The sequence below is a fragment of the Triturus cristatus genome, chromosome 6 (assembly GCF_964204655.1).
Source record: "Triturus cristatus chromosome 6, aTriCri1.1, whole genome shotgun sequence".
Taxonomy (NCBI): domain Eukaryota; kingdom Metazoa; phylum Chordata; class Amphibia; order Caudata; family Salamandridae; genus Triturus; species Triturus cristatus.
Window position 1 is genome coordinate 930,306,583 of NC_140589.1, and position 27,041 is coordinate 930,333,623.

The 27,041-nt window shown below is 42.9% G+C and overlaps 1 protein-coding gene across 1 annotated transcript in view; it reads left to right on the plus strand.

The window, feature by feature from the left end:
- HBS1L (HBS1 like translational GTPase) overlaps window positions 1–27,041 on the plus strand; it is a 498,888-nt gene that overhangs the window by 310,294 nt on the left and 161,553 nt on the right. Inside the window, exon 5 of the mRNA XM_085611611.1 lies at window positions 5,557–5,819. Coding sequence (XP_085467737.1) covers window positions 5,557–5,819 — 263 coding nt within the window. The remainder of the gene's footprint in view (window positions 1–5,556; window positions 5,820–27,041) is intronic.

Below are 27,041 nucleotides of genomic sequence, written 5' to 3' on the forward strand. Positions count from 1 at the left end.
GCTAGGTGGTATATCACGCACACATTTGCAAAGCATTACTGTGTGGATGTTTTAGCTCTCCCATCAAGCTAACGTTGGTCAGGCCATCCTTCGCACACTTTTCTAATCTTCAACATTCTCAGGCTAGCCACTGCTTCTGGGAGGACTTCATTACAGTTTGTGCACAACCTATGTATCTACAGCTGCACATGCCAACAACTGAAAAGGTTACTTACACTGTAAGCACCTGTTTGTGGCATGTAGTGCTGTAGATTCTCAAACTAGATGGCACGAGGTATGCACAGCATGTGAATTTACAGGACTATATGCAACGAACAGATGCTTAAGTGGAGATAAACATTTCCCTTAAGTTGCATTTTGATATATGTTTTAGCCATACATTCCCCTCCAAGCACCCCCACCTTAGCCTCCCATTCAGTAGCTCCATCACTTGCATTACCCCAATTATTTTCAGAGTATTGGAGAAGCCTATCCCTCAGCCATTGAGAAAATAATATTGTCTGTCTAAGCCTCCACCTGCGGTTGCCATTTGGGAATTCTTGGGAGAGCCTTTCTACAATCTCAAGTGGTCAGCAGTATAGAGTACCCTGACCAGTGTCTGCACCAATATGTAACGAGTCCGGTTTTTTTTCTTCGCAGAAGTCATGCAACAGGAGTAAGTTCAATCTGTGGGCTGCAGCAATAGTCACACACCTAACAATTGTATTCGTCCCATCACCTCTTTAAGACATATCGTTGTGGGAGACTTGGTGCTTTCCCTAGATGGATATCTGTCTATTACCACATTAAGAGTACAGTTTAAATCCTCAGCTCATGTGATTTATAAATGTATGTAAGGGGCCGTGACCCTCCGGACCTTTCTTAAAAAAAGAGGGAAAAAAACATCTCCATCATTAACGTTAGTGGCATCAAAATTTAACCAAGCAAACTAACCGAGCAAACGTCATTCGCTTCCAACATACCCAGCACTAATAAGTTTCCGCCTTCCAGATCTGTTAACTACATTCTTTAGTCTAAATTGGACTCTTGGTGCTATCCAGATGAGCACCCTTCTAGCACAGCAGGAGTAGGACATAACATCTAATTTTCCCCTCCAATTTTTGCTGTCTTCATCAATACTATCACTAAACATATGTGTTTCTTGTAGCATTGCGATGCACAATCCATAGCGCCATAAGTATGCATAAATTGTGTACCACTTGGTATAATTACTTAGTAACCTGACATTCCAGGTTATTATATTGAATTTACCTCCATAGCTAATTGGACATTGGGCGTCCTCAATAACTAAACTCATTGGCACTTGCAGCTCCTTCAAGCGCAGGTTAGACATCCTTGGACAGTGTATGTATCAACCTCAACATGAACTATGAAAATCGATCCTACTACCTGACCCTTCCCTCCGCAGGTTAAGGCATCCTCCCATATCAAGGTCAGCCACAACAACGCGACAGGCACTTCCAAAATCAATAAGCCAAAATCTTCTAATTTGTGATTTCACTGCGGAGGACTTCGCTCAAGCTCTTGGCACCACACCCCAGGCCTTGAAAAGTAATGTTGTGAAGACTAGATATCATGACAATACAGATATAAAGTCTTCACCACAGATTATTTCTCGTTTTTTATGTGTCTTTTAGTGCAATGGAAAGTCTGAAAGACAAAGGTTTAATCTAAGTACATAGGCTTCGTATCCAGGGTCAGGGGTACTGCATGTTGGACAGGGCTAAAGACAAAAGGTGAAGCCATAGATGTTATTTCTCACAGGCCCATCGTTAGTATTGCATGGTAGATCAGACCCCTCAAATGTTCGGTATAATTCACAACCCATTTTGAAAGATGATCTAGGGGGGTTACCAGACAAGCTGAGCAAGAAGATGTGTGGAAACCAAGGAGCCCCATAATGTGATCTGAATGTAGATTTGTGTCCTTTGGGATCCGTAGTGCTGTAGACAATATCCAAGAACAGAAGTGACGTGATGTGCCTTATGGTGAGGCGATCTTGTTTTGATAATTTCGTTGTTGGCAGCACAGCATATGCCATACTTTTGGAAGTGAAATTGACAGGGTATGTCTTATTGAGCTGCCACCTTGTTTGTGTCATTTTATTGTTCAATTGTATGTTTTGATTTTGAGCTAGTTTTGTTTAACAGTGAGAGCTCTAATGTTTTAGTGGTGTTGGCAAAGTGATCTACCATTAGTTAACAGGTCTGTTTTGTTTAACGTGCTCACAATTCTGTTGCTGTCTGGATTGACGGAAACCAGGAACGAGGAAAGGAAGAGAGAGGCAGAGAGGGATAACTTCATGTCATGAATATGGCAGGTGCAAGCTGGTCACCAGGTGATGCACCAGGGTAAAAGGAGACGTAGTTTTACTCGAGAACTGCCTGTCCGGTTTCCACCCTTTAGTGCCGAACACCCCTGACTTGTACTGATGAAGGCCTTTCAATCATAACCTCATTTGTTGTCCGTGTTCTCCAGGGTCTCTATTTCAGTTGTTATCTAGATTTAGCTCGGAGTAGCCAGTGCCTCCACTACCCAGTTCGGTCGCTCTTGGTCAGACTGCCCGCCTTCAGGTCTGTTAGTCCCTCGTTTATGTTGTGATTGTCTACCTTTCACAGGGAATGCAACTTAAACGATCAGTGGTGTACTGTCAGGCCTGCCGAAGATGTCCATGTCAGTGGAGTCCATACTTTCTAGGGCTTTCTCATGGTCCTCTGGTTCAAGAATGTCCTAGGGCTTCCTGTCAGCGGTAGTCCTTACTGTGGTTGATTTCATAATTAATGCCCTATTGGCGAAGATTGCCTCACACCACCTGGAAAACATTACTCTCCCTGTTTATTTCATAGAAGAAATGAGCTCACATTTGTATTCTGTGACTCTTCGGCATGAAGGAGTCCCCCTTCTGAGAGCAGACTTCGTGACCTGCCAGTCCTGGTCTTGGCATACAAAACAAGCTAGGGCTGTGTGGTACTGTTCAGGCATCTATGTCTGATACTGGGGTTTGTAGCTCCAGTGGCGGAATGAAACTATGTTTAACAACAAAGGAAGCATTTCTCCTATGTGCACTTCATACCATCCTTTTCAGTCGTCTCTGGAATTTCATGCTCTGTCCTCTTATTCTACAACCTTTTGCCTTAGATGCTATATGTAGGGGCCCACTATAATTTGTGCCATTCATACATTCCTCCATCCCCTCTAGCCTTCTTTATGTGATAGCAGTCCATCTATGGACTAAATCTATGCCTGATCTCTCTGACTTGACTTCCTTGTTCACGTCCACAACTTCGATGTCCATGATGCTCCGTTTCCCACTCACTGTGGGTATCTTTCTTATTATGGAGTCAAAAGGGTATCTTACTGAATGAGTGTAGCCAGCGGTGGATTGGCTTTAGATATTGAGCGGTTGCTGGTAATTGGTGCACTGTGTGCCCAGGAGGTATTGCAACATGGATTGAGAGAGGATTGATATTTAGTGGCCTAAGTGGGTGTGCAGTGTTGGTCTGAGTGACGTGGTGCACCCAGAAGCAGAGTTGCAGCAACAAAGGGAGCGGTGGTCTACCACTATAGTGGACTTTGTTATGTCTACCTAGACACTGAGTTATAGCAACACTGGGAAAGGCTAGCTGACATTGTATTGTTCCTGTTACATCTGTCCAGAAGCGGAATTTCAGCATCAAAGAGACAGGCCAGCCATCACTTTAGTGGTCCTTGTAGGTTTCCCCAGAAGATGAATTCGAACAACTGGACAGGCAGGTTACAACTGTAATGGTCCTGTGAGGTCTACCCTGAAGTGGCCTTGTAGCTAGTTAGGACAACAAGTTACAACTGAATTCTTTGATGACAGTGTCAAAGAGCATACGATGTTAACTCAGTAGTGGGGCCAGAGTAGCAAAGAGAAGAGCAGAAAAAGCACAGTAGCAGTCATTCTACTTTATCTGAGGGATAGCTGGCTTATCGGAGAGATGAGAGTTAGAGCAACTTAGAATGGAAAGTGGAATAGTGTTAGAGGACTGTTTAATTAGATTGCAGATTGAGTGTCAGGTAGTAAGAACTTACTGTACCACATTAAAAATATCAATGCCTTCTCAATGACCAAAGGATCACTGTACAAGGTAGACAACAGAAACGCAATATCCTCCAAGATAATCTAGGCGTTCTTTGAAAAGGACAACAAACTCTTGGTATTGTTTATGCTATACTTGAATGGAGTCTGCTTCGCACTGTGCTTCCACATTCCATGACCATGGTTGGGTCCTAAGAATGCTTACCATTTATCTTATCCTCTTTAAACCAAAAGGAAGGTTGTGTATATTGACATTGTCACACTCCAGTCCCACATCCAGGCCTAGCTCTCTGATCAGATCCTAACTGCATCCCTCAATTCCTCATCCCCTGCACCAGCTCCCTTAAAAATCCCAGACCACCCTGTCATTATTCTGCCCATTGATGGGAAACTGTTGTACTCCCTAATCTACCACACACAAGCCTGCCTTCACTGATAGCATCATGGAGGCAGCTGCATCCTTAATTTCACTTGAGCGGAAACTTGACAGCACCATCAACATCAAGACAACTTTACTGGCTTCCCTTACTCACTTGTATCAAATTCAAGTCCTAAAGCACTATGCACTCGTGAAACGAATTTTAAAGAAGCATTTGTAGAGCCAATAGTTTGTTCTTTGTTCCCTTCCCCTCACTCTCCTCTTCTGTCCGAGCCTGGATTGTGATACGACACCCCTAATAAAATGTAATCATTTTAGAGCAATGTATTGAGTCAACCCAGTAGGGTTTCACTACTAGGTTTATTTGTGTATTTTTGTTTGGTGGCGGCTCAACTGTACGCCTTGTGAGGCATCTTAACAACCCACCATGAAGCAGCACAAGGACAGCGCAGTTGTACCCTCTTTCGGTCAGCAAAACCGGGGAGTTGGCCGAATGCTTGCACAGACCTCTGCAGCTCAGGGGCTCCTTCCACGATGGAAACTCGGCTTTTGACGATTCTGGGGTTAACACCATGAGTACAATTAAAGTTTGTTATTAACATATTCTGGCTTTTGATAACTATTCAGTGTGTTTTTGTTTATCATTTTAATAATACATGTATTGGTTTTAATTTAACTTTATATCCAGGTAAAGATATTTAAAAAGATCATCCTCGAGGTTGTTGAGTACATTATTGTGCTAATCTACACATTCTGCTAACATTGTACACTAACAAGGACTTCTACGTCAGTAAAGAGGTTTCTTGATTTGAAAACCTCATGCTCAAAAAGTGGAATGCAGATCATAATGTTATGTGCAATGAACAGGTTTGTCTTTCAGGGGGTGCGGTACCGGATTATCGTTGTCACAATATTGTCGGGCCTAAATATCCTCTACAAAACTATGTAGCATTGGAATTATTAAAAGAAAGCCTAAACCCAATGAGAAAATGTTATTGAAAATTATATTAAGGATGCGATATTTGTCAGACAAAATTTCTCTCTGCACTTTTGTTATACAACCTTATGGGCCTTTTTATCCCTCTAATGTCCTCATTGTTTCTGTTGACTTCAGTGCTGTTTCTGAAGAGAATTCCCAGAATACCATCACACCTCGAAAGGGGCAATCTCCTGAAGATGCTGCTCTTCCTGCTCCAGTAGTACTTGATGCAACTCCTAAATCTTCCCCTCCATCCCAAAACAACCAGACGCCTGATGACCTCGGTACAGCCACACCTGCTGCGAAAAGCATCAGCAAGTCAAAACACAAGATAGACGTGAAAGCAGAGCTCGAGAAGAGGCAAGGGAGAAAACAACTGCTAAACCTAGTTGTAATTGGTAATGTCTTTTCGGTATTTTGGTTATATTACATTTTTTGTTTCATTGAACATTTTTTGGAACAACTTTAAAAATCATCATTGTGCATGAAACATGCTTCCTTATTAACACCACGTCCGCCCTAAACTTTCCTTCGTAGTTAATTTTGTGGACTACTATACAATCGTAATTGGATGGGAATTACTTTGTTTGAAGAAATATATTTATGGCCTGCATGGATTGATTTGTTAGGTTGCTCCATGTTTTTGCTTTCAACCTGCCAAGTCCACATAGGTCCCTTTATTGGTCAGTTATCCCACAACAAAATACAGCTGCATTTTATAGGGAAGTGAAGCGTAGAATATTCTGATTCACACACACTCAACTAGATCATTACTTGCACTAGAAAGCCATTCAGGGGATTAACAACCAACTGTTCCAACTCTCCTCCATAGATATATAGCTATTTCTTGCAGTCAGTGAAGACATTATTCAGCACTTATCCAAGGCAACGTAAACCCCTATCCTCCTACTATGCCTCTAATCTCAAATATGGTATTCTGTCAGGTTCTTTGCCTGTTCCAGCTGTGGGTTTCAAGGCAAGAGTTATCAAGCAGTTGTACTACTCCCTGTTGTACTCACCCTACAAGCAGTCAGTCAACCAGCCTTCAGTGACCCTGAATGTGTTTTCACCATCATGGATTCTGCTGCTGTAAACCACAAAGATGTGCTCTACAAGTTGATGGGCAAAAGATTCTCTGGAAGGGTTTTGATCACGATGATAAACCTATGGTTAAATCAAGCCTTGAAGTACTTTAAGAAAGTTTTCATGTTCTCACGTCAGCCTTGGTTAGAGGGGTTCCATTGGGTGATATCTGCAAGGCCTCTAGGTCATTCTTTCTTCATACATTTGCCAACCACTATTGCTTGGATTTGGAAGTGAGATGAGACGTCACTTTGCCCAGTCTGTCTTTCACCTCCTACTGATTTAGTTCTCCAGTCCAGTCAAACAAGGTAGGTTTTGCTTTGGAGTCTATTCAAATATGAGATATCTGCGGGTAGAAGTATCCATCAGAAGAAAAAACTACTTACATTCTGTAACAATTTTTCTGGTGGATTCTGTCTACCTGCACCTTCCTCTTGGATCCTCCTTCCTCCATGACCTAGAGAAATCTTACAGGCTTTCTTAATGAGATGCCAGGTTAGTATTGTATTGCATCCCTGCTTAATTGTCAGTCTTCTTGATAATGCCTCGGAAGCTGCAGCAGAAACGGAGTTGAACTGATGTCAGTGGTGCTTGTCCTGATGCACCAAGACCCTGACGCAGCCATCATGACCTAGGTCCCCTACCATACCACCACTAGAGAGCTATTGCAAAGATTTCCGGACCAGTCTAGCGCCTGGGCATATTCAAAGGTGAAGAATCTGCAGTTAGAGTATCCACCAGAAAGATAGGTACCAATGGTAAGTAACATTATTATATTATTTGTAACCCTTTGCTTCAAATAACAAGAAGAGACTTTATGCTGATGATCTTTTTTAATTGCATTTGTTGTCTGTACCCCAGACACAAGACCAAAGGTCGAAGGATTTGCTCTACCTTTTTAACAAAAACCTCTAATAACTGTGAGGGTCACCTGATTCAGTGATTCCATAGTTAAGAAGGCTTCGGAGTTTGCACTTTCAGGTAAAGAGCTTTTCCTTTGAAATAAACCCCTGAAATGAAACTGGGACAGGGAGAAATCTGAAAGGGTGAGATCTGAAAATTGAGCCATCTACAGGTGGTGATCTACACACTAAGACCTCCAAGAAGTCAGGCAAGGAGCAGGCTAGATCAGACAAAGTGCCTGATAAAGGTGCCCAGAGAAAGACTTACAAAGCTTCATTGGCAATGCCAATGAAATTACTAAGCATGATCACCATGTGCACACTGTCAAAAACGCAACCCACCATCTCTGTGCAGTCTTTAAAAACATTTTTGAAGACTGTACTGGCGACACTGTTACTATGGACCCTATTAGCTTGATGATGAATGATTCAAGCGCATGGATCTATGAAAGATACCAACATCGGAGAACTGCAGTTACTTGTAAGTAACTTAATTTGTATAATAGTTGTAGGTTAGACAGGGACCCATGTCAGAATTGTTCACCTATCTACGTTACAGTGGCTACAGGCATTTGTAATTGCTTTTGGCTCTGAGTGGCAGACGTTTATGAGCTAGGCACAGTCCATTTACACGTGTCTGTTCCATCTCAGAGTTGAGATCCATTGCCCTACCATCAAGAGCACTTTTTCCCACTCTTTTTAAGGTCTGTTCTGCCAAGACATTAAATCCCTGTAAGTTAATCCAGTTGTTGATTTTAAACACACAGCAGTCCTCACTAGTGCTATTGAAAGTGCCAAGTTTGCAAATTAAGCCATAGTTTTCAACTTCTTCCTTTCTAAGTCAGTATATAGGAGTTTTTAACATTGTGATATGGCAGTGTTTAGTCCTGCCAACCACTGGACCATTGACTAAACAGTTCCCTAGATAGTTGGACAATTGCACAGTCCCAAACCAAATGACAGAAGCTTGCTTCCTCTTATAGGCTTTGAACACGGGTATCTGTATTTCTTGGTTTCATTCTTTGTAATGTGAGATGGATTCTGAGTAATTTACTTGCATGTATTGTAATCTTGAACTTAATGTTTTCACACATTTCCCCCACATTTATTGTATGTCATTTCTGTGATTAAATCGCTTGTGTAATTATTTTAAATAAGTCAAAACTACTTAGTTTCTCTAAGGGCTTGCTGTCTTCACTACATTGTCAATTGGGTACGTTGACACATTGAGGTTTCAAACTCCTGCCTGTTTCCTTGAATGTCTTCTGTACGTCTGCTTGGAATAATTTTCCTTTCTACTGCCATGCATTAGTACTTTACATTTCTTCTAACTCTCTAAATTTCTCTGAGAAACATAGTTGGGTTTTCAAGTTGTTCAGATTCCCTAGAGAGAAGTTTTACTGCTCCTAAACCACTGCTGTTTTGACCCTCCTCTGTGCTATTATGAATATTTGCCAAAGTGAAATCTTCCTTGGGACTTCAGGTGCATTGTTATGAATCTATGCTGCCTGTCAGTAACCTAGTGCATGAACCATTGTCTGCCGTACTGTTACTGTGCCCGCATGAGAGATTGCTCCAATTCTGGGAGGCCGGCTTTTCTAATATCTTTAAGAGTTTTTAGGGCAAGTCTCGCTCTATTCCTTCTCTGTCTAAAATCGCAAAGAGCTTAACCTCTAAACTAATTAACACAACCTCCGTATGCGAAATCCGGTGATTGTGACAGGTTTTTAGGTGCTGGGAGAACAAATTGATTTCATTTTAAGGCCAAAATAATATCTTCAACTCCCTACTTACCATTTATTTCTTGCTGTCCCTTTCTTCTGATTCCCCAGCTCTTCCATTATGCCATTCAGTTGACCATACCCCTCTGCTATATTTTTGTTTCCCTGTTCCCTTGCACTCTATTTTTATAATCCCACATTTCTGTGACAGTTTTCCTCACCCATTACTTCTCTTCTTTGATCCTTTTCCTTACAAGTCTCGTCATGGACTGCGCAAGCGCAGTCGCTTGCGAGATCATTTGATAACTAAAAGTTAGTAGAAGGGCTTCGAGCTCGCCCATTACTTAACTTTGGTTGGCTTTGCCGTCAGTTTTAATTGTTTTCCTTTTCATTTGACTGTGGCAGCTGGTTTCGATCTGCCGGTTTCCCTGCAGACTGCTTTAAGAGGATTTGGGTTTCACCTTCTTAAGATTCATCACACACAGACCAAGCAGTTCAGGAAATCAGCTGTGTGTGCTTTACAAATCCTTTCCCCATGTTCTCTACTTTTCTTTATACGGGTGAGCCGAATTGAAAACCTCTTAGAAACAAAAATATGCGGCACTTTTATCTGCTGCATTGCCAGCGGAAGCCCTGCACCCTGCAGCTGGAAACAGCTGTCGCTATTCCAAATGAACAGACAGCTGCATAAAACCACTTGCCACTAAAAACCCACTGCCTCATAATTTTATGTGCACATATTGTCTTTCTGCAACAAGTCTCGTCAAGGCACATGTAGAAGGCATATGCAAATGGAAACCTGCTACGCCCTAAAAGTATATTGGATTTATTTTATGTAATATATGCCTTCTACATATTTTCGTTCTGTTTGTCTGCACAGTGACTCTAGTGCAGGAGTGTCCAAAGTAGCTTAATGGGGCCGGATCAATGCCTGAATTTCAGGTAATTTACTTTTTATATAAGTTTCATTTAGATTCACAGTAGGCACATTTTATTTAATCTGTATCCTAAAAATTCGGTACGGGTGCAGCCGTCCTGAACTTGCACTAGATACCCCTGCTTTTGGCACTTACACTGATCTTCCAGAACATTTGGGAGAGTGGCCAGGCTTTAGGAGGTGTTGATATGTGTGATGGGATTTGCAACTACCTTGGTTTCTTAATATCTTTTATTGGACTGCCTGCAGATATTGGGTGCTTTTTAATTTTATGTGCACATATCTTTCTGCACCAAATCTCGGCGAGACACGTGTAGTAGGCATATATTACATAAGATAAATTATAATATAATTTTGGTGCGTAGCATGTCCCTTCTGCAGAAGCTCATTTGGGAGTGTGAGGTACCCCTTAGTAGTGAGTACACTACTGTTGCGTCATGGTCTCAGTGTTCAATGTGTATGGTGCTTAGAAATGGGACGTTTGTGTTGCGAAATAACCTTTGGTGCTTTTCTATGTTTGATATAGTTTTCTGGTACATGATTTCTAATTTCAAATCACCTGAATTTCCAAAATGCGTCATGCACACTCAGGAGGGGGTGTAAAAGGAATTTATTTTGCCCACTTGGGATTGATTGTTTATATGTACTCCGCCTACTTACTGTGAACTTATAATTGATGCGAGGAACTGACCCCCCTCATCACTTTGTTGGTCTCCCTGCCGCATGTAATTCACATAACTGAGTATTCATGGGTACATATGACAAGGACAGTCACAACTTTTTCTTGACATTTGTCTTTATATATACATATGTTTTACTTTTAAAAATGTTAATTTAAAATGTACTAGAATTGTATTTCAGAATACAGGAGTACAGGGCTTGAGTGCAGCAATTTCATATGTTTGTAGTATTGACCATTGATGGTATTGTTATACCTATCTACTTTGTGATATTTGTGTTTGGTGCGTAGTACATGAGACTTATTCGCAGACCTTTGTGGGAACCATCAGATCTATTGACTTTGAGAATTAATTTACTGTGCACCGTTTGTTGATACCATTTGGATTATTTGCACTGCTGTATCTTCTATTGGGAAACATGCTAAAAACTATATTTTGAGTTTATGATGAAATCCCTAAGATGGGTGACACATCTGATACTCTTTATTTTCGTACATCACTGAATTCTTCCCCAAGACCGTATTCACCATTCTACTGAAACGTTACAATGTATGAAACAGTTTACAAGTGACAGTGCCAATATTATCCGGGCATGATTTGTGTTTTTTCTATGCATTTTACTTTATTTTTGCACATTCAACAATGGCCGACACACTTTTTTATTGAATATGTATTGACACAAGTAACCAGTCTGTAATCTATGTTTACGTTCTATCACTTTACACACGTGATTTCCTTTAGTATTTAATCTGTTTGTATCACTTAAACCCCAATGCGGGATCAAGGCCAGTCAGCCAAAACGCTTTGCAGAGGGCTAGAGTACCGAAAATATCTTCTTCATACACCCCCTCCTGAGTGTTCGTGACTCGCTTTGGAATTCAGGTGGTTTCACTTTGATTTACTTAGCGCCGCGCTTGGCACCACGCGACACCTCTGTGTGGTCGCACATCAACAACGGACCTCTAGGTACCAAAATGTTTAATTTCTAGGATGTTTTACCAACAATGTGTGTACACGTACGGGTCAGAAAGCAAATTGAAGAATATTTTATATGCACCACAACTGTGTACGAAGTTCCTCGCGACCGCAGGGCCTCTCATGTTGTCAGTATGAGTTAAGCCCACCTCATGCCGGGCTTACCCATTCACACCAATTTGGTGTTTCGCAGCCATAATCCACTTTACTGTTTCCTCGACCCAGCCCAGCGTGCTTGATATGTACATATGTCCCAGCAGCCACACGGTTTGACCCTTCTTGGCTGTTACTGTTGAGAGAAGATCGCATCTTAGATGTCGTATGATGATATGTAAGCCCTAAACCCATGCCATTTCCACCCGCCCAGGCTCTTAATTCTCTCTTCCTCCAGTCTATATGCTGCTGCCCCTATGCAAAAGGGGTGCCATCCAAATTGCAGTGGAGGAAGACCCGCTTGTTTCAGGTTTGTACTCATAACTGCTGTGATCTGATACCTACTGAGGAATGACCCTCCCTGGTGCACAAAGAGGGGGAGGACTGTGGAGGGCCTTACATGGAGATATGTTTACATCATGCACATGGGGAAATCTACCTCCGGTGTGATGCAGTAGATGGGCGTAACATTGTCCTTTCCTTAATGATTCATTTTTTAACGCTGGAGCCTCACTAGCAAGTGACTGTCTACCATGTGCACATCCTGCAGACACGCGCGCCCCAGTCCCTCTTGAGCTGAGGACATCAATTCACTCACTTTTTAGGCCCCAAAGAATGCCAATGAGATAGCCGCTGTGATTTGTTCTTTCACTATCCTCTTTGCAGACCACTCGCAAGGCTTGTAGTAGCCTTACCAGCCTACTTGAGTCTCTGGTATTTGTTACTCGCCTGGATGCAACCCCACCCATGCATTGCTGTTCTGCAATAGAACTAGTAGGTCGAGTCCCTACCTGCCTGCAACTTTGCAAAGTAGGCCCCTGAGCCCAAGACTTGCATTTTCCGTTAGTGAATGCACAGTGTATAAATGTCTCTTCTCCGATGACCGCCTTGTCCTCAGTAATGTCTACAACACCGGTCTCTAGTTTGAAGTGGGCCAGGTACTTGCTGTACTTGGTACTGGTCTGGGTAGCCAAGGCCCTGTCGACCAGTGTCCTAAGATCAGGTCTACCAGGTTCCATAGTTCCTAAATAAAAAACGTAATCTCCCGAACCGCTTGAGGTGCCAGCTGCTTGAACCTTGCCAGCTGAAATCGAGAAAGAGAATCCACAATGGAGTTGTCACATCTTGCTACATGCCTGGCCTTAATTGCAATGTTTGCACTTAGCTGATGACCGACCAAATGGTGCATCAATCCCAGAATCCTGGGGCATACATCTGAATCAAAGTTTGGGAGATGGACTACAGCATGATTGTTGGACCATAGTGTTGTTTGTTTGTAAGCTTGTCCTTCCAGAGCAAAAAACCCAATGCAGTAGGGAGTAACTCTAACAAAGTATTACTCTTCGTGACCACTTTTTAGTGCCGGGCGCTGGCCCGTCCTGCCGTACATCAGATTGCTCCATATCCTTCACCCCCCTGTCATGACAGTGAACAACTCCAGTTGCCTGGCCTTTTCCCATGGTTTGTGCCAAATCAATGTCCTGTTAAAATCACACAGGAAAGACAGCAACTGCTGAAGGTCCTGCTTGACCCAGGCCCTAAACATGACCCGGTGATGTTTCTTGGTGAGCCCTCTTATCTGCCCAGCCAGCCGCATGGCAAAAGTTCTCTGGGCAGGGATTGCCCTGCTTGCAAGGGTCATTTTGCCCAATTGCTGTTGAATCTTAGCGTAGTGTTCAATCTTCTGCTTAGTCTGTTTTTCAGACTTTTTTTTGGCACCCTACAAACCACCTTGCACAGAGTCCAGTTCAATCCAGAGGAATGTTAGCTTGGTAGTGGGACCCCACTACCAAGTCATTGGTCCCTGCTCCTCCCTGATAATCAAGGTGGCCCCTATGGCTACTGTTTCTCTGGCAGGTTTTTTTGTTAGTGGAGGCTTTGCATTTTCAGCAATCATTGGCTAGGTGGGAGCCGCCGCCGTTACCACAGGCATGTTTGAACTCCTGGCCCCACTTAAACTCCCCATTGTTGTGTTTCAAACAGGCTGTTCCACGCCCTCGAACTGTTTCCCCCTAGGATAATGGTTTCCTTTGCTCCCTTGTTGCAGCCAGTTCTGCTTCTCGTTACTGCTATAGACTCGAAAGGGCCTCCCAGGTTTGCTCGCCCCCTCCTGGGCCACCACCATATGGTTGTGTGAAACCTGTCGCATCCTGCTGATCCCAGTCTATAATGGACCATACCTGCATTTTCTGTCTGAACCCTTTCATTCTATCTTAACCATGCCTCGCCCTGGTAAATGTGCTGCGCATCATCAATCTTTTGCTCGTAAAGTAGGAGTCCTGCCACACTCGAGAGAAATTTGTCAACACACATGCTAGTGTCCTGAATTCCCTGGAGCCAGTTCTCAAAGGATTTCTCCTTTCTCTGTTTATGCTCATCTCTCCTATCCTCATCTTTCTTGTCATGGGCTACCAGACCCAAGCCTCCCTGTCACACCTCTAATAATGAGAAGATGCCAGTATACTCCTTATACCAACACGCATAGGAAGTGAGAGGTAAAACTGGGACTCCTTTTCTATCCCCCCCAAAATAAACTGTACCAAAACACAAAAGAAAAGCAGGAATATCTGTGATTTCATAGATCAAGATTAAGATCCCAGGTGTTGGTCCACATGGGGATGTTGTAGCAGCCCTATGATGAAGCATGCCACTATAAGTGGATGAGGGCATTTTAAAGAAACTTTGCGTCTTTCCTAAATATTGCTCCTGATATGAGATTATTGATATTCCTCCTTTTCTTTTGTGTGTTTTTGTAGAAATAAACTCCTTATACCAAATCCTTTCTTTAACTGCTAGGGGCACTAAGTTATCTAAGCCCATTTCCCTCGCATTCATGGTGGGGATCACCTGGGGAAGTCCTTAAGTATTTGCTGCCTGGTTTACTGCTTTCTGAGCCCTGCATTGGACCCCATGCCCCAGTTGGATCAGCCGCTGCAGCCTGCTTGGCATAGGGGCTTTCTTTTTCCTGTCCTGCTGTCCCTCCTTACTTTTTTCTTGCTTCTCCGGTTGGCCGATCACCTCTTGCTTGTCACTAGGATTGCACCGCTTACTAGCCTCCTTACTTTTTTCCTGCTTCTCCGGTTGGCCAATCACCTCTTGCTTGTCACTAGGATTGCACCGCTTGCTAGGTTCGCCCTATGGCTCAGGTACTCCACTCGCTGTAGCTGAAGCCTGCCCTGGTTTCATTGCCCACTGACCCGACCAGTAGCCTGCCCCAGAAAAAGGGTAAGGTGAAGGAAACCGTATCCCGCGGGCTCCTTCCTGCCTTAAACTCCCCTAGCGACTTACACATCGTCGCCTTGTAATTTTCGTCTCCGGTTAATAGAGACTATAAAAAGACCGTTTATATAAAAGGTGCCCTTGGTGCGAAATACGCCTATTCAGAGACCCACGAAGTTTGTAATCCGTGTTTGTCGGCCCAGAACAGGACTGTCCTGCGTGTAACCTGTTTAAAAACAAGAAGTCGTCAAAAAGCAGATGAGATCGAAGGTTAGCCCATAACCTAGAAATGGCAATGAAGGCAGAGTTCTCCAGAGAAGAAGAGCACAGCAAGGCTGAGCTAGACTCAAATGTAATGGTCAGATAGGGGTATATTATCACCAATCCGCTCTACATCACCTCTGATTGATTTAGCAAGGGAGAAGAGCCCCACGTGCATGTCGAAGCCACGATGCATCAAACTCTGGAACAAGGGTCGGGCCCAGGAAGATCACTTCAAGGGTTGTGAGTACAATTGACCCAACCTATGCAAAAAAGATTATAGATAAACCTCCCCCTCCACACCACGGTGCACCACAGCACTCCGGCTCTGGTCGACACAGAGAGCATGCCTCGGAGCTGGACAGCTTGAAAACGTTCTCGATTGGGTAACGAGGCCTACAGGGTGGGATGGAACAGATACCAGGTCAGCATCGAAGTCGAAGCAGCCATCGGCATCGAGCAAACACCCACACCAAGTTTTGGCTTGGTACAAAGTGTCTGAATTGAAAAAATGTTCTGATTTGAGTCATTCATACTCAAAGCGCATGAACCTCGTCAAAGCCTAAAGAGCACTGCTACTCTAACGCCAATGAAGACCTTCGTGCCTGCACCCCAAAAAACAAAATGGCCTTCCTCTGCAAGCACACCATTGCCAGAGAAACAGGCAAAAACACATCACAAGCCTGTAATGCAAGAGGAAGAAGGCAATGTATTTGAAGGCTTTTATGAACTGATGAAATGGAAAAGTCATAAGGAGGCATCCAAATGACCAGCAACGGATTTGGATATGCCACAACCATTACCAAAGAAGATAGCTACTGAACACAGGGCCACAAGCCACATGACATTAAGTCAACCATCATAACCGTGCACAAGGTCACCCTCACCTACCCAGGAAATCGAGGGAGGAGACAGCCCAGAACATGAGGCTGATTACCATGACACAGGGAGACACAGCCTCGACCCATGGGACGACGATGATGTGGTCCTCCCAGACACTGACATCGAGCCAACTGTCCCAAGTAAGGCATTGCCACCTGATGATACCTCTTTTTAATCGTAGTGTGATTCAAAGGACAGCCGAACATCACAAACTGCCAATGAACACCACGGAGGAGAGGATGGTCCAACACCTACCAATCATAGGATTCATGCTTAAAGTCTCAAAATAAATTTTTAAAGACCCAGTAAAATCACGAGTGCTTACTCCCAGGATTGAGAACAAATACATATCCTCTATACATCAGAGGACACCTTTCTACAGCCTCCCTAATAGTAACTACAGCACGTAAAAGAGCTGCGCCACAGAGTTCAGGTGAAGCACCATCTCCTGACAAGGAGGGCAAACGCATTTACACTGTAGGGAAGAGAGTGGCAACGGGATATGCCAATCACTGGAGGATAGAAAATTCTGTGCTCCTTCAATCCTGATCTAATAGGACATTGGATGAGATAAAGGGATTATTGCAAGATCTCCCAGACCATTATGAAAAGAAAGGGAAACAGCTGGTTGCAGAAGGGAGACAAATCTCAAACGCATCAATAAGGTGTGCACTGACTAGTACAGCCGCAGCTGCAAGAGGAATCAGTTATTCAGTAATGTTACTTTGCCATGCATGGCTTAGCGTACCCGATTTAAGCTGGAAGTTTAACAACATATTTTGAACATTCCGTTTGATAGTGAACATCACTTTGGTCCTGAGGTTGACACACAACTCGAAAAGATCAAAAAGTACTTGGAGACCACCAAATCACTGGGTACATTACAGAAAATGACTCCAAAACATCAGCCCTTTTGAAGGTACCAAGGCAGAGGAGCCTCAAAGAACAGCATGCAGGAAACCCCAAGTTACCAACAACCTTAAAACAATACCACCAGTAAGCTGTCCATGGATATTACAGAGGTGATTTTAAGTCCAGAGGCAAAGGTAGGGGAACACCCACAAAGGGAGCCTCTAGCACAAAACAGTGGTCTTCCAAACATTCCCCCCGATCACACATCACCTGTCAGGGGAAGGTTACAATTCCATGTGTTGTGGCCACAAGTCACATCTGACAAGTAGGTGTTGGAAATTGGAAAACGTGGATATTGTCTCAAGCTAAAAACACAGCCACCAAATATTCCACCAAAGAAACACACCCTTAATACTCATCAACACCTGATGTAAAATCGTTATTACATAATCGGGCAATAAAACTTGTTCTATTCAAACATCAAGGAAACTTCGTATACTCCCTATACTTCTCAACACCAAAAAAGGATAGAATGCAGCGCCCCATACTAATTTTACGCCCACTAAATGATGCTTCCTATCCAAACACTTCCATATGGTAACACTGCAGGAAGTAATACCGCTATTACAAGAATGGGACTTCATGACAGCACTAGATTTGAAGGACGCATACTTGCATATACCAATGCATCAAATGCATCGCTAGTACCTAGGTTTTGTAGTGGAGACTGAGTTTTAGATGCACACATTGCTATGTTAGCATAAGCGTCTTAGAAGTTAGAAACGCCATCTTGCTGCTTTTGCACACGACACTGCAGATCGATGTTATTATATGAAAACTGCTTGCCTGCCTTTTCTTCACATGAGAATGGTCTGCTGTTCACATCCCTAGATGTGCACCGCGACCTTGGTCTGAACATTGTGTGCAGAAACAGTCAGGGCCAACAAACAATGTATGCTTTTGAATCCAGGTTGATCGGCCCACGCTCTAGCCATAACACGCACACAGCTGCAAATGTTTGAAACTCGAGCGCCTTTGCATGCATTAGACACACATTCTGGAGAAGACCTTTTCCAGGCACAGAGCAAAGCTGATCCTGTTATGTGATTCCCCTAAGCTGATATTTACGGTATGGGGTTCCCCATTCAAACCTAGAGACCTTCTATTAGTGTAATAATACTAGCTTACTAGCGAAGGGAGGGTGGTTGTATTCCACTATCATTTGTAATATGATTTCTCCCTTCATTTTCTATGGTATTCTAACAATGCTGATGGTTTTGTTTATAATCATTTGTCTGCTTATGTTAGCCCAAGTACTGCATCTTAGGACACGTGGTTTATAAAATAAACATTTTAAACTTTACTGTGTCTCTGGTTACTCTTGTTGTGGACTGATAGGAGAATAATAACGAACCGGTATTTCTGATTCCCACCATTCCTGAGAGTACTCTAAGTCGCATGTTCTGGGTTGTTTAACCATTGGTAGCTTCGAGATGATATGAAGAGCGAATGAGACACTGATGCCAGTCGGATAGGGGTTCTGGGTACTGAGGCGAGTTTTTGGTACACCGCAATTCACTGAGGACCTGGTTTCCTGTGCATAGTTCTGTGCATGAGCAGAATCCCTGCAACAGTTTTCGTGGTAAGTGGACGTCACTATCAATTCAAATTACTACCATTCAGTGCGACCACAGCCCCATGCGTGTTCACCAAATGCTTAGCTGTAGTAGCTGTGAGTCTACGAATGGAAAACATACATGTATTCCTATATCTAGACGACTGTCTGTTAGAGAGTTCAAGCAAGCAGAAATGTCTATAGGACACTCAAATCACCTATTATACAAGTTAGGATTTCCAATAAATGCAGCCAAATCGCATCTACAACCGCTCCAAATACAACCTTACCTTGGAGCCATACTCCATTTTGATCACAGCCAAAGCTTATCCCAATTCAGAGGGTTATCCACCTCCACAACCAACTGGCTCTTTTTCAGGCACATCGTCCCCAACAGTGAAAATGGTAATGCACCTCCTAGGAATGATGGCCTCTTGCTTAGCAATAGTACCACATGCAAGACTGCAAATGAGACCCCTTCAATAGTGTTTAGCATCACAATGGTCACAAGCAGGGGGGGTGCAACTTGGAGGATCTAGTTTTGGTGTCACTCAAGGTCTATCAGACTGTACAGAGGTGGAACACACAGAAGGGGAGAGCCTTCAAAGACCCAACGCTGCAGGTGACAATCGCAACAGATGCATCACTCAAGGGTTGGGGTGCTTACTTGGAGGACATTACAGTACATGGTCACTGGTCTACAGAGCAACAGACATTTCATATCAGTGTGCTAGAGCTAATAGCCATACAATTAGCTCTCAAAGCATTCCTACCCAACATAACAGGGAAAATGTTTTTCTACTCACATAGAATATGACTACAATGTACTACATCCAGAAACCAGGAGGGACCAATTTATTGCAGCTATCTCAACTAGCGCAAATCATATGGAAATGGGCCATCAAACACAAGATTCACCTTCTGGCACAGTACATACCAGGGGTGGACAACCTGCTAGCAGACCTACTTAGCAGGGCACAATAATAAGTACACAATTGGGAGATACACACTCAAGTCCTATAAACATACTTTCAACTGTGAGGGGCTCCAACAATAGATCTCTTCACCGCCCTAGAAAACGCAAAATGCCAACACTTTGCATCAAGACTCCACACCCACAATCCAAAAGCAAGGTACTATGGATGTCAAAGATATTAGTGTACACTTTTCCCACTCATTCCTTACATGGCCAGGAAACTCAGCAGGCGCCACTAACTCTGATGAAGCAACACAGGCATGTCAACCATGGTACACAACCCTACTGGAGCTCTCCATAGTATATCATGAGAAACATTCCAACTTTTATAACACACAGTGGGGCCAGAGTCCAGCACCCCAATGCAGCACAACTCAATCTTAATTCCTCACTCTTCGCCTTGCTACCTGGTTTAGCAGATATAGGTGAGCAAATGGCAGAGGATTACTCCAAATGGGTGAGTACCGCCCATGGCAAGACCGCCCTGGTAAAAAGCAGGGTCACAAACATCAAAAGCCCTTCCAACCATGGTTTGACGAGACACTCGGAGCATCTAAGCAGGGCAGTTAGAGGCAAGAGCGCAAATGGCACAAAGAATATGAGTTAGTAGAAAGCAAAAAATATAAAGAAGGTCTTGCAGGACTTAAAAAGCTCTTTGGCTGCCAATCTGCTTATTACTCAGAGCAAATCAGACTTGCCAGCGACTCTAGTAAAACCCTCTTCCAAACTATCAAAAAAACTAACCTTATCTGCAGCTAGCAATTCAGCAGCTAACAGTCAAGATTTGTGTGACTCATTAGCTAGCTTTTTCCAGGATAAAGTTACAAGCATCTTTAACAAATTCACAGCTAACAGCGCGCGTAGTTCCGATAATAAGCAGTCCCCAGAGGCTGTCTCCACAAACATGAGCATGAGAACAACTTGTAAAGGCTATTCCAAACAAATCGAATGTGGCTCCCCTCAAGATCCTTGCCCCCCCCTCCCCCCCAGAAAATAGTGCACTCAGTATCTGAGGCAGGGGCACTGCACCTGACAAAAATGTACACTGCTATGTTCGAGTCTGTGGTCTTTCGCTCCCATTGAAAGTCAGCTTCAGTTCTCCTCTTGCTAAAAAAAAAGCTGATCTAAATATGATAGATTTGAGTAACTAACATCCGATCTCTCGGCTTCCCTACCCTGCGAAGCTAGCGGAGAAGCAACTTGCCTCCTTCATAGATACTAACCATCTCCTGGACGACTCCCAGTTTAGGTTTAGACAAGGCCACAGCACAGAATCTGCGCTAATAGTGACTATAGAGGAAATTAGAGCGACATTGGACGGGAGTGGAAATATTGCCCTCGTCCTGTTAGACCTGTCAGCAGCCTTCCATATGGTCAGCCATGTGCTGCTGGTTGACAGTGTGTCGAGCCTTAGGATAGAGGGCTCAACTCTCCTGCTTCTACAGCCATTTCTCTCTCTGATAGGCAACAAGTGGTGGCTGTTGGAGAGTTTGCATCAAAACCCTACTCTGTGTCTTGTGTAGTTCCGCAGAGATAATCATCTAGTCGGTCGATATTCAACATGTATGCAACTCCGCTGCATATGCTTATAAAATCTTTCGGACTATCATTAGCATCTTATGCTAATGACACGCAAATTATAGTATCACTCTCCAAAGATGATGTCCTCTCCAATGACATTTAGGAACTGCATGAGTGAAGAAGGTAAATGTATGGACTGCAATTGTGTGAAATTAGATTAATCGAAGACTGAGGTTATTCTGTTTGGGAATAACCCTTCCTTCTGGTCCCTGGCTTGGTGGCTATCTGATCTAGGATCGCTCCCCATCAGGGCTTCCATATAAAATCCCCAGTGCTTCCAGACAAAGATCTGAAGTATAAAAATCAAGTTAACAAGGTCACCTCTGCTTCCTTCCTCACTCTGAGTGATCAAATAATGTATACCATTTGATCTCTTAAAAACCGTGGTCATCGCTCTTTTCTTTTTTTTTTTTTTTATTGAAATCCATGTAACAAAAAGTTTTTTTTTATCCATAAATGCATCCATAAAATTCCTTAAATATATCAAAAATGATACAGAATTGTTAGTGTTAGCACCGGTTTGCCAGAAGGGTGTGACACCTAAAATCAATAAAGATACACAATATAACCATTGTAACAAGATTCAGTCAATGACTGGTTCTCGGGGACTTTAAAATACATCTAGACCAAAAGGAAGACCCAGAGACCAAGAAGTTGTGCGAATCTTTGAATATTTTCAGCCTGACTCCTTATGTGATGTCTCCCACACATGAAACGGGTCACATCTTGGACCAGATCTTTTCAACATGTAACATAGATTTAGATAATCCCTTTCCTATTGTTTGATACGACCATTTTCTGCACACTTTCAGGCTTAAAAAAGATCTGAGTAGGATACAGTCTCATTGTCTACAACGAGCTAAAGAATATAAATCCTTTAAGCTGATGACGCCCGACTCTCTGGCAGAAATACTGAACCACCATCCAATCCTTGCGAAAGGCTCCTTGGAAGATGTGATGCACGCTCTGGAAAGCTGGCTTAAGAATTGGGCACTGCATTTAGCCCCGCCTAAGATGCGTAGTGCCGTACAGGGAAGAACTTCGGCTCTGTGGTTCACTGAGGCCTTAAGAAAAAGCAGAAGTGCTTGTAAATGCCTTGAGCGACTATGGAGAAAACAACTTTGATCCAATAAGTAAAAACACCTATAAACAGACACTTAAAGTGCACTATGCAAAGGTTTGGGACAAGAAAATAGGCTTTCTGTCCACTAAAATTGAACAAGCCAGAAACAGTAGCAGAGAACTGTTTAAAATTGTTAAAGATTTTGCATCCCCCAACGTCACTCAGAGCCTTTTTTACTCCCACCCTTGAATGGACGAATCAGTTTGCAAAATCTTTCTTTGACAAAATTAAGTCCGTTCAGGATTAATTTGACAATCCTATCTGTGTGTCAGGACGTTGTGCCATATCCTAAAGGCCACTTTAGGGAGGAAATACTTTTGGACTTCGCGCCTATCTCCTTGGATACTTCACTTACCATCATGAAGGTGCTTAAGTCTGGCTTGCCTTCGGATCCATGTCCTGCGAAAATAGTGGCATCTGTCACCGAGGTTCTGAATCCAGCCGTTAATCAAGTCCTGAATCTGCCCTTGTTAGAAGGAAAGGTCCCGGCAAGGTGGAAACAGGGTAAAATCCTTACTCTTTTAAAGAAAGCCTCAGCTGACCCTGCAGTGATAAGCAACTATAGCAACTATAGGCCTATAACAATGCTTCCTTTTTTCGCCAAGGCGCTGGAGAAGTATGTGAATGTGGTTATTGCTGACTTCATTGAGGCTACTAATGCTCTTCATCCCAGTCAATCGAGCTTTAGAGCAAATTATAGTACTGAAACGGCCTTATTGGAAGTCACTGAAACTATCAAAGCCACCCTTGATAGAGGAGGCAAGGTAGTATTGATACTGCTGGACCTCTGAGCGGCTTTTGATACCGTGCCCCCACGGACGACTCCTACAGAGACTTGGTGAATGTGGCATCGGGGGCACGGTTTTCATGTGTTTTTCTTATTTTCTGGAAGGCCGTCAGCAATCTGTCGACCCAACATTTGCCATCGGTGCCTAAATTTAACCAGACTAGGAAGGGGGGACGCTCCTTCCAGGTGGTAGCTGGAAGATTATGGAACACTCTGCCTCTCTCCCTCAGACAAGAACAAGAGCTTCTCAGTTTCAGGCGCCAACTTAAGACCTGGCTGTTCCATCAGTAATGGGGACTTGTTCGGATGAGATTGCATAACTGTTTCTCTTTCAAGGGGGACCGGTTAGCGCCGGGACACTCCCTGAAGTAGCCGTGCGCTTTATAAATTCCCCATAACATTAACATTTAGCCAGTAAAAAAAAGAAAACGCATTTTGAAACATAAAAATCCACTGCCCATCATTAATACAAGCTAAACAATTGATTAGACCTTAGATACTTTAAGCATGTGCGTATAAATAGAGTATGTGCAAAATACTAATTCATCCTATATACAATGATATAGCTAGATTGCCAGAAAATACCAAATGTCATATAATAGATTAGGAAACTGGTATTACAATACATGGGAGAAAAACATACTGGAAATATCTTTCAAAAGATAAGCTGGATTTTGAGATCTGAATCAAAATAGTTTGCCCATACCCTCTCAAACTTCTTAAGTCCACCAATTCGCAATGCATAGGCTCATTCAATTTTTTTTTTTTAGCTTGCTTCATTTTTCGGACCCATTCATTTATAGATGGTATAAGATCTGATCACCACCTCTGAAGCAGAAGCGATCTAGCGACAGCCATTGCATTATATAATAATTTGATCAGTTTATCTGAAAGAAGAAGGTCTGGGTCATAGCCAAGTACTATTAACCAGGTATTCAAACCTATTAAAATACCACATTCGAGTTCCAGATAATGAAAAATGTCATTCCAGAACCTCTGAATCAAAGGGCATTGTAATATAATATGTACCCAATTGGCTGAAGGATGGTTACGGCAACGAAAGCTCTGCGCTGATTGGTTAGAATAAATCTTGGATAGAAAAAGTGGAGTTCTATTAAGTAGCCATTTACTAAAAAACAACATCCTTCGCCAATTAGCTCCCCTTAACGTACTACAATTGAGCTTAACCGCCGACCACATACTCGCTGTAATGTCCATCTCCTCATGTTTTGCCCATTTTGTAATGGCCTTCCCCTCCAGATAGATTCCCTTGATTGAGGATAAACACTTTTTCCATTCCCCAGGTTTCTTAAATGCCATATCTTCTAACAGATCATATACTAAACTTTTCCGTTCGATGATCTGGACCAAATCAAGTTTACTCGAGAACTTACTAAATATATTATACGACCCAAGGAGAAGGAAGTCATTCGGAATTAAGTAAGACATTTCGACTCTTTTCAGCCATATATCATTCCTTTAAAAATCTGCAATTTTCCACAATCCTGCCCTGGCCCATTTTTGTGTAATTACTAATGATTCTCTTATCCCAGATAGTAAAATAGGACCAGATAACGGAGTTGAGGAGGTGATTGCGGGGATAGAGTATCTTCTATAAAAAGCCTGACGTTTATGAAAAAAACACTTTATACTCTTATACCGTACTAGCTTAGGAGATTTAACAATTGTTAATGGGCAGTGGATCTGATTTTCTTTACAAATTAAGTTAATAAAATAATTTTAAAAAGACCCGATTGTAATTCCGGCTTAAATCTAGACATATATTGTGCAAAATAATAATCCCTCAAATTTGGGAGAGCTAATCCATCATTTTCCAGCTCCTCATATAAAGCGCTAAGTGTAATTCGGGGGACCTGCTTTCCCCACAGAAAATATGTAAACATAGACTCTATTTTAGTAACAAGCATTGGCATAGCCAATAGGTCTCGCCTTTGGGACCTTATAAGTGTTTAGCCATGCAACACTTGATGTTGTTGCACCAAGGATATTGTGCTGGATAACTAAACACTTATAAGGTCCCAAAGACGAGACTTATTAGCTCTGCCAATGCTTGTTACTATGTTCTAATTATTAGTTCTTCATTAACCATTTGGTTCTCTCTTGCAGTACAGTGCTTTGACGCCCTCTGGGACAAGCTCTGTGAAATAGAAAGGCCCTGGGGGACCTCAAGCATCAAAACATCCTCTCTACCCTCGGCTACAGGCTTCGTAGAAAGATATGTGGCTCTAAGTTAATTTGGTTGTCTTAGATAAGGATTGCTTGCGGGTATTCGTGATTAATAAAAGGGGTCAAAATACTGTTTTGCCAGATTTCGACTCATCGTGCACATGTACTGCTCACATCTAAGAATTTATTAATACCAATCGATAGCAAAGAGGGAGGGGTCGAAGAGCAAGAGAGAAAGCAAGAGATAGCGAGAGAGAGAGAAATCAATTGAGCGAGAGAAAGAGAAATGAATAGGGAGAAAGAGAGAGAGAAAGAGAGATGACTAGAGGGAGAGAAAGGGGGAGATAGGTAAGAGAGGCAGTGAGATAGTGAGAAGGACAAGGAATGGCAGGAGAGGGATAGGGAGAGATGGTAAAAGAGTGAGACACACACAGACAGTTAGGTAGAAAGAAAGAGGGAGAGAGAAAGTGACAGAGAAACAGATGTAAGAGGCAGAGAGTGAGACAAGGAGGAGGGAGAAAAGGGAGAGGCAGAGAGAGAGATTAAGAGGGGGAGGTAGTGACAGTAAGATGGAAAGAAGTGAAAGATTGTGGCACAGAATGAGAGATTGAGAAAGAGACAAAGTAAAGGTAAAGAAAGAAAAAGACAGAGCGCTAGACCGGTAGGGGGAGAAAGAGAGAGAGGAGAGAGCTCCGCTTGCACGAAAGAGAAAAACAGAGCGTGAGAGGGAGAGCGATTGTGGGAGAGTGAGAGGTAAAGAGTAATAGAGACAGAAAGGGACAGACAGGAGAGAGCATCAGGGGAGTGATAGAGACAGCAAGAGACAGACAAGAGAGAGTACCAGGGGCGCGAGGGACAGAAATGACATGCTTTGCCACAAGCTGAGCTCATCCCTCCGTCGCTGGCTCTGGAGGTGACATTGCTTTTTTCCACGTCTGCAGAAGATGCTGGTGGAGTGACAGGATGTGCACTCCAGGGAGAAGAAAAGACGTCAGAAGGCATCAGATGATGGTGCTCGCGGAGGTATGTAAAGGCGGTGTGCAGACAGGGAGTGTACATAATGCAGACGGGCCCTGGGGCAGTGGGAAGCCGGGATTTCTAGAGCAGCCACTGGAGCATCATCACGGAGATCCACCCCACGGGCCGTGTACTGTCTGTGCCTAGATACTGTGATAATGCAGCACTAAAAAGACTCCTCATACACGTATGCTAAAAATACCCCTTATCTCTTGATCTCACTGGAATACAGTCGGAACACATTTCAATTTTATTGGAATTACTTCGACCTCATCTATCTAAAGTGATGCAGTTATGAGTGGAACAAAGGTGAAAAGAAAGAGAGAAGGGAAAATTAATTCATGTAGAAAGGGAAACTAGCTCGTAGAAAAAACAAGGAAAAGTCGTGAAATTAATGATAGAAGAACAAGAACCTGACAGTGGAAAAATGAGGAGTTTAAAAGGAAAAGGAGAAAAGACCCTGAAAAGATGGAAAAGAGGGGAAAAATAAGAGAGAGAGAAGAAATGACAGTATAATATAAAGGACAACGAAATAGAGTAGGAGAAAAATGTAAACGAAGGGATGAAAGAAATGTAATGAAGAAAACTAGAGAAAAAGAAACAAAGTGAGGATAGGAGTAAAACATGGCAATCTGCATAGTAATATTCCATATGACTTTTTTAAAAATA